A 7908-nucleotide genomic window follows, 5' to 3' on the forward strand; every position below is an offset into this window, starting at 1 on the left:
GTCACGACGCGCACCCACGCGCCCTCTCAGTCAAGTGCATGCGCTCACGGTCATGCACACGCATGATATCGTCTTGGCAACATGGTCCAACGAGCTAATGCGGCCACTCTCAGTCATAACACTCGACCACGCGCCCATGCCCGCTGCCTGGCCCGCGCGCATCTGCCTGACTCGGCACCACTCCATCAAGCCACACCAACTCGCCTCGTCGCCCTTCCGCGACTAAGGCAAAGTGCCATCCTGCATGATATAGGCATCATATCGGATGGTGACTGCATGTAAGGGCACCAACCCTGTGGCATTAGTTATTGTCGTGTCCAAATGATGTTGGCGTGGAGATGCCAACTGAGCATATTGAGCAGTGAGAGGATGAATGGACTTCTCCAGTTACCACCTAAGCAAAAAGACGCGGAAAAATAGAACAATCACTTGCTTGTGTCACTAAATTAAAGCAAGGTGACCAAATTAATTGAAATTAAAATTTGATAACCGATTTGAAACAAGACTAAAGTTAAGTAACCGTCCAAAAAAATCTAGCCTACTAATATGATAACAAATATCTTTCTTAAGGTAGATATCCGTACATAAAAATACAAATTTAAATATCTACAGTTTCTTTAACCAAAAAATAGGCACTTCCAATTAAAGAAAAAATGGTGGATAATTAATGTTCTGATCTCAACTATGCTAATCCTGTAAATTCAATCCACTTTCAATAATTGACACAAGAAGTGGAAATTATAAGTCCATAGCATTAAACCGAAATTTCAAACATACATACCCATGCAAATTCTATTCTTTTTTCCTTAACAAGTACTACATACAACCATGGAGAACCACGAACACACCGGTATCTAAAATTTTAATTTCGGATGGATCAGATTCCTGCAGTTACAAGAGTGAAATCTTCTTCAGACCTTCCTCATCAATAGAAACAATCTTTGATCCAGTTCAAAGTTAGCTGCATTGGAGGGATCCCCTTTGAGCATCATCAACAGTCCTCCAAATGAAGCATAAATCTCCCTGGCAAGACGACATAGTCATTATTGATAGGTCTTAATCTAAATCATATTAAAACCAACCAATACAAGTGGAAAATTGCCTTCACAATGGGTTGATGAAATCCAAGAGAAAACGGATTCATCAGATATAGTCAACATGAGAAAAAGAATCCATCAGATATAATCAGAAAGATTTCATAGAGAGAGTACTTTTTACATAAAAGCCTAAGAGTGTATCCTCACTCGTCACTTGTTATGGGATTGGATAAGAGGCCAATGAGGGAGAACCAAGTAGTTCAAAACGTATTCGTCAGATGTAATCATTAAACACATTCAAACAAAAAAGGTCCCATTCAGGTCAAAGCTACAAAGTTATTCTCAATTTGCTACTTTTTTAGGGATTCGACATACAATAATCAATTCCTCTCATTATTTCAATCTAAAGCTGCTTTTCGAATTTGTTGAATAATGTTTTTCCTTGTAGAAAACAGAGTAGTGCGAATAGCCACAAAATAAATTAAGTATTGAAGAATCAATTAGAAAACTTAGTCAAAAAACTGCCTCCAGTGAATAGCATCACCGAATAATGCATAAAACATGTAGCTCGCAAGAAATAAGAGCTGCTGGATATAAACCAGTAAATAAGGTCAGTGATAGAACCTTAGCTGAAGGTTTGATGGTCAAATGTTTATTGCAGCTTCAGCAGACAACAAATGGTTACATACTTATCAACATTATCATGCCCATAGGATTTAATGTTGGGACCTTGAATAGCACCGACTTTCATAAACCAATAATCAAGAAAATAACAAAGGCATACAGAATTGCAGCATGCTAATACCATCATGTGTTTTAGGTGCTATCACTAGGGCTAGGTTCCTTCCTAATCCATTTGGCATAAAAACAACAATTCCATACTCATGGGATTTGCTAATGTTAACAAGTAGATCATAATGAGAAACACAAATAAAGAGAACACACATATACAACATGCCAACAACAATAGAGAAGGGCATATATTTAAACATGGCAAAAGTAAAACAAAATCATATAAAAAACAGTAAATACTTAGGAACATACACTTTTACATCAGGTCCACTAGAACTTTCTTCCGAAATCTTGTAGAGCTTCCCATGCATGACATACTCAAATTTATCTGCAAGTGACTTCCTCCCTCCCTGATGATTGAAAAGAAATTAAACCAAGTAATAAGATGCTGTACTTTGTCATCAAAGAACAAGACATAATTGAAGCCATCCGCAGGTCTCGAGACGGAATGTTGTGATAGAAATAACATTTGAAAAAAGGAAAAGAATGATACTAACATATAACAAATCCACATAATCCTAAGATTATCTCAACATTTTCTAAAAGAAATCTCTCATGTCTGAATATTCAACCAAAACAGGGGTCCTAAAATAGTCCATTAAATGAAAACCTAATTCTGACTCTAAAACAAAAACAAAACAGCTAACAAGTTTAAAAGCCAGTAGCTCAAAAAACATCTATAAACCAAGTTACATGAAGCACATGAAAAATGATAGCCACTGGAATTTGTTAATGTTCACTGAAATGAGAGCAAGGAAAAAACGCAAGATATAGAAAAGTTTTCATGGCCCCATTCAAAGCTTTACTGATCTTTCCCCAAATATTATCACATCTCAAGAATCTACCTCAATTCAAACATCTTTTATTCCTTCTACCATGCTTGTCTAGATAAAGTCTGCTCTGAATGGCCTCTTTCTATGTTAATTCGTGCTGGTTACATCATGCAGTGCCTCATTAGACTCTTGCAAGGAGGACATTGATTGATCTATAGCCTAATCTTTCTCAACTTGAGATGGAAAAGGCTGTTGAAATTGCATAGAGTGTACCTGGTTTTGGGTTTACCACAGGTCACCAACCAATGCCCCAAGGTCATCCCATCAACCTATATTTACAAGAATTAATTATTTACATAAATATTTTCGTAATTATTTAAAAAAATTATTGATATTAGTGAACACATCCCATTAATTATACTTCAATCTTAAAATATTTATTTTGGTTACTATCAATTAAGTTTTGCTTCAAAATGATTTCAAAAGAGCAACCTTTAATCCCATTATCGTAACACCAACCAAACAGACTATGGTGTTTCTTGAATCATAGTACATTTCTTAGCTTGCTGTGGTAACTGCATCATTCAACATCAAACATATGAGTATGGCTGACAAAAGTTGGGTAAGTAATCTCATAATGATGAAAAAAAAATAATAAAATCAAAAGTCGATAAACCGAGGTAGGATATCAGAGCCATTCCATTCATTATTTTGGTGGCAGTAGGACATCTACCAGCTATTAGATTTTTTGGCAGTAATGGGGTTCCTTAACTTATTAAGATGATTACATCATTCAATGTCAAATGTAAGGTTATGTCAGAGAGAAGTTGGATAAGGAATCTCATAATGATTGCAAAAGTTGAATACACTTGGCACTAAACAAAGTGAGCAAGGGCATCAAAGTAGTTCCATTCATTATCGTGAAGGTGGTAGGATATCAAAGTGGTTGTCTATACCAGCAATTGGATTTTCTGACAGTCAATGACCCAAGTAGGGACCAGTTTTTATAAGGCTTTGGAAGTTCAGCTAGGCTTTTTCCTCTGCACAGTAATGTTTAACAATAAAAGTTCCAAGTTGGGATGGAATGTGGCACTGTTTATGACCTACTAAAAAAGAAAAAGCATTGCAATGATGCCACTAGAAGATGAATGATAGACAAGCTACCATAGAGTCTGGCGATAAGGATAAGGATGAGTTTTAGAAACTGTCTAGCTGGATGGGAACTTATTGCCCTGCATCTACTAGCATGCATTTAGCTTGGTTCTAACATGAGAGAAAAGCTAAGTTTTACAAAAATAACAAACTTTTGGTAGCTTTAAAATGGGAGAATCACTCCCCTTTATCATTTTGTTAAAGCAAGTCCCAACTCCCAATTTCCGGTTTCCTACTCCAACTCAACAGTGAGGCAAACCCAGGTATCATTTTGAGAAAATGCAAATCAATGAGAGTGATTTTTGGGCCTTTGTTATAGAAAGATGGTCATTATATACTGCATTGGAGATGGAGAGTGTGGCATGGCTACAAAACTAAAGAGCTCATTGAATTAGTGCAAAGAACAATTTTCTGGTATTCTAAAACAGAAAATCATGCTCCTAAACACCATTGTGTTTCTAGAGGGCAAATAGGAAAGAAGGCCTTTGTCAACTAAACAGCAGAAAATCTTAAAAGTATAGGATGGAATTTACTAAAAACCTCAAGGTTAAAAATTGTGGATATCATTGGTCCAAAATTACATCACTAAAAGGAGGATATTCCAAGTCTGCTTTTCTCATATCATAACTGAATGACAATATGGAGATATTGCTATAAATAGACAGCAAGATTAGCTAAACATATCATGGGTCTTCAAAAAATTCTTTCTTTGATGACTTCGGCAAATTGTTGTTGATTGGAGCACTCTAAATTCCCCTTCCAAATTGACCCTGCTCCCTCTACGACTTTCACTTCGCATGAAATCAAAGCAATTATCTGGTCTATTGCAGCAGAAAAGGCTCCTGGGCCAGATGGAGTACCTATACTGTTCTTAATGTTCTTCAAGATGATATAGGCAACACTCAGTGATTTGTTTCATGGTAAACTGAGGGATGCAGTTACTACGCTTATACCTAAGAAAAATGGGGCGAATAAAATTCAGGATTTCCAGCCTCTTTCTCAAAACTTTTGATAAAACACTATGTTCTATTACTCACAATAAAAACTCTGAATGAATGTTGAAGCTAGTAGCCTAGTACTGTCAAGAAACCTTGAATCTTTGATATGCAGATTGCTCCAAAGCCTACTTTCATAAATACACCTTTCCAGGACATTGTGCAGATCAAGGATTTAACTGAGAATGGTAGGTGGGGTATCTCATTGCAGGACTGCTTTCATGGGTTAATTGTTGAACAGGTTGTGAAAAAGTGTCCCTCTGATGAGCTTAATACTTGGGTCTGGCCTCATGGGCTGCTGCTAGATCTATTAGGGCCAGTGATTATGAGGTTCTGAATCGTAATGGAGATAAGGATTGTTGGAGGTGTTGTAAACTTTCTGTAAAATTTCGGTTGCTCCTAAGAGTATGCAGATGATCAACAATGGGATCTTGTACTCTTGTTGGATGAGTTGCATCAAGACCAACAGGTAGGGAGATTAGGTATTATTATAATGTCTACTGAGGGTGACTTATTGTCTGCAGGTGCTTGAAGGTATATAACTCAGTCCCCAGTAGAGGTGGAAGCTCATGTGTTACAGATGGGTGCAAGGACCCTGGCAATAAATGGCATCTCATCAAAGATTTGATGTGACTACAAAAGTTTGATATATCTAATTAAAACTTAACAGGAAAAATTCAAATGGACAATTCACTATTGCAAGCAATAGAGTAACAAACTGGCTGATTATTTGGCTAGAAAGACATTCAGATTTGAATTGGACAAATGCAGAAGGAATGGCATTGTGGCTGGAGGAGCCCTCAGAGGATTTAGTTGTCCCAGTCTCAACTAGCTGTGAATGTGGCTCTTCTGACAAAAAGCAAAAAGAACGAAGGGAAGAAGTTTATCATAGAAAGACATGCAGAGGGTGATGTTGTTTTAGCATGAAGCTCTTCATTCTTATAAGACAGACAAAAGAAACAACTGTTATTAAAGTTGGACTCTAAAAAAGTATAATACACAGTTGTCAGTTTCTTAATGCTATCCTAAAGGCTATAGGCATAGGCATTGGACCTAATAGGTTACAATGGATGAAGTTATCAATTTGTTCCATAAGATCCCTTTTCTGATTAATGATCAGACTTGCACCAGCATTCAAATTAAGAAAGGTCTCAAACAAGGTAATCCCTCATCGCCATACTTGAATGTATTGGTCAATAAATGCAGTAGACTTGATAGTCTCTATTGCTAATGATCACAATATGTTCAATGGAAAAAACAGGAATACTATAATTATTGTAGAACCAGGGGTTTCTAAGTCACTCATTTCTTGTGACTGTCTGAAAATTAACTTTAATAAGAGCTTCACCAGAGGTTTTTGCATCAGGTTTTCAGTTTGCAAAACTACTGAAACAATGTCCACCCAGAAGTTTAGGCTATCCTCTTGACAAAAAGAGATGCAAAAATAGGCTTGCATCAAGCATTTCATCAAGTATAGGCTATCCTATTTATGTTCAAAAATATGCAAGAATAGGCTATCCTCTTGTACAGTTGTACTCTATTTATGTTCCACCAATTTCATCAAGTATTCCAAATATATTAAATAGAAGAGTTGTAATTTTGACTTAAAACTACTAGAATAGGCTTTTAAATATAGTATAACAGGCAGGGCTTTTCTAGGAAATTGCTCGCTTTAGGTTCCACCAGTTCCTTAAAAATTTCAAATAAATAGTAAACTTGTAATTTTGATTTTAAAACTAATACAAAAGGCAATTCAATAGAGTACAATGGATAGGGTTAATCAGAAAAAAGGATTTATCCTACTGTTTCCAATCCATCCTGTTTCAACTCATAGCATTCATCTTAGCAATTCAAATAGACAACGCATCCACAACCTATAGCACATATGAATGGCTTTGTCACTTACACTTCAAGACTTTGCCAAAACCAAAGTAAGCATTATTTCACAATGTACAGGTTTATACAATTAAACTAAGAACAGTGGATTCAAGTAGCGATGATTGAAATGTTATTTAGAGACCATCTATACTCACATTGCTTATATTTATGAAAACACGAGTTAAAAACACAAAATTCAGAGAATATTCAATCACCGGCACATAGAAGCCAGAGTCAGGAGTACCATCAAGACTCAGAGTTGGAGCTAACACCATAGTAAATTTATCCCCAACACTCATCGGATACACTTCTGTATTGACATCAAGCTGCATGAGCATATCAAACTGCTCGCTATGTGCCTCAATCCGAGAAACTGGTAAAGAATACAACAACAAACACTGAATCAATAACAAGACCAAATCAAGATACCATTTTTAATAGTGATTTCACTATTTCTTCATTGAAATCTCAAACCTTTGTCAAATTTCTTTCCATCAGGATCAATCCGTGTCAGAGTGAAGATATCCTCGAAGAGAAGCTCAACCATTGTTCAACCTAGTAATCCCAGCCAAAATCTAGATGAAAAACTTCCAAGAACAACAACCTAAGCTCCGTGAATCAAAACAAGCAATAAATAAATAAAAAGGAAAGATATAGCATGAGAGAAGGGTGAACCAAGGTTTCTCTCGGTTTCCAAGATGAAGGAACACTGTTTGCGAGATGAGGCCGCCGCTTTGGCCTTCTAATGGGCCGGTGAGCAGTGATGACGGCAGCTGCCTGGCGAAAGAGGAACCGGCGGCGTCGATGGCGGGAGGAGAGACAGAGACCACAACAAACAAATATGCTAGGGTTTCTGAAGATTTAGAGGGACATTTACGTCAGACACCTTACGAAACATAATATTTACTAATAACTAAAATTCGAATAAAAATTAAAATTTATTGCAAATACTCATGGAAAAGTTATATTTTCAATTGCTTCTTTAGCTAATGCGTAATAAATGAATATTAATTTTTGTTACATATAATTTTTACTAATATTATACTAAAATGAAATGTATCATTAATTTTTTAATAATTTAAAATTTTTATATTATCTCAAGAAATTTTTTTCTTGTTGGATTATTATAAAAAATAAACTAGTTATATAAATATCGGTAATATACCGCATTTAGTTCACCCAAATTATTTATATAAATATCATTGATATACGGCTAGTTCACCCAAATGAGAATGGGAATCGGAATTGGAATAGTTGAAAGGATATTTCATTAAAATAATT

At 36.0% G+C, this 7908-nt stretch overlaps 1 protein-coding gene across 4 annotated transcripts; it reads right to left on the reverse strand.

Moving 5' to 3' along the window:
- Positions 1–696: 696 nt before the first annotated feature.
- LOC120272415 (DNA-directed RNA polymerases II and V subunit 8A-like) lies at positions 697–7481 on the reverse strand. Of its 4 annotated transcripts, XM_039279239.1 has the most exons (6): positions 7303–7481; positions 7102–7182; positions 6843–7000; positions 2876–2931; positions 2082–2179; positions 1004–1023 (listed from the first exon to the last, which is right to left on the reverse strand). In XM_039279239.1, exons 2-5 carry the CDS (start codon positions 7172–7174, stop codon positions 2086–2088), a joined length of 381 nt encoding a protein of 126 aa, XP_039135173.1. In that variant the 5' UTR covers positions 7175–7182; positions 7303–7481; the 3' UTR covers positions 1004–1023; positions 2082–2085. The 4 variants fall into 4 exon arrangements, with proteins under 4 accessions (XP_039135170.1, XP_039135171.1, XP_039135172.1 ...); XM_039279236.1 differs by lacking the exon at positions 2876–2931 and having other exon boundaries at positions 697–1023; positions 7303–7472; XM_039279237.1 differs by lacking the exon at positions 2876–2931 and having other exon boundaries at positions 697–1023; positions 7102–7202; positions 7303–7472.
- Positions 7482–7908: the final 427 nt, after the last annotated feature.

The sequence above is a fragment of the Dioscorea cayenensis genome, chromosome 11 (assembly GCF_009730915.1).
Source record: "Dioscorea cayenensis subsp. rotundata cultivar TDr96_F1 chromosome 11, TDr96_F1_v2_PseudoChromosome.rev07_lg8_w22 25.fasta, whole genome shotgun sequence".
In the NCBI taxonomy this organism is placed as follows: domain Eukaryota; kingdom Viridiplantae; phylum Streptophyta; class Magnoliopsida; order Dioscoreales; family Dioscoreaceae; genus Dioscorea; species Dioscorea cayenensis.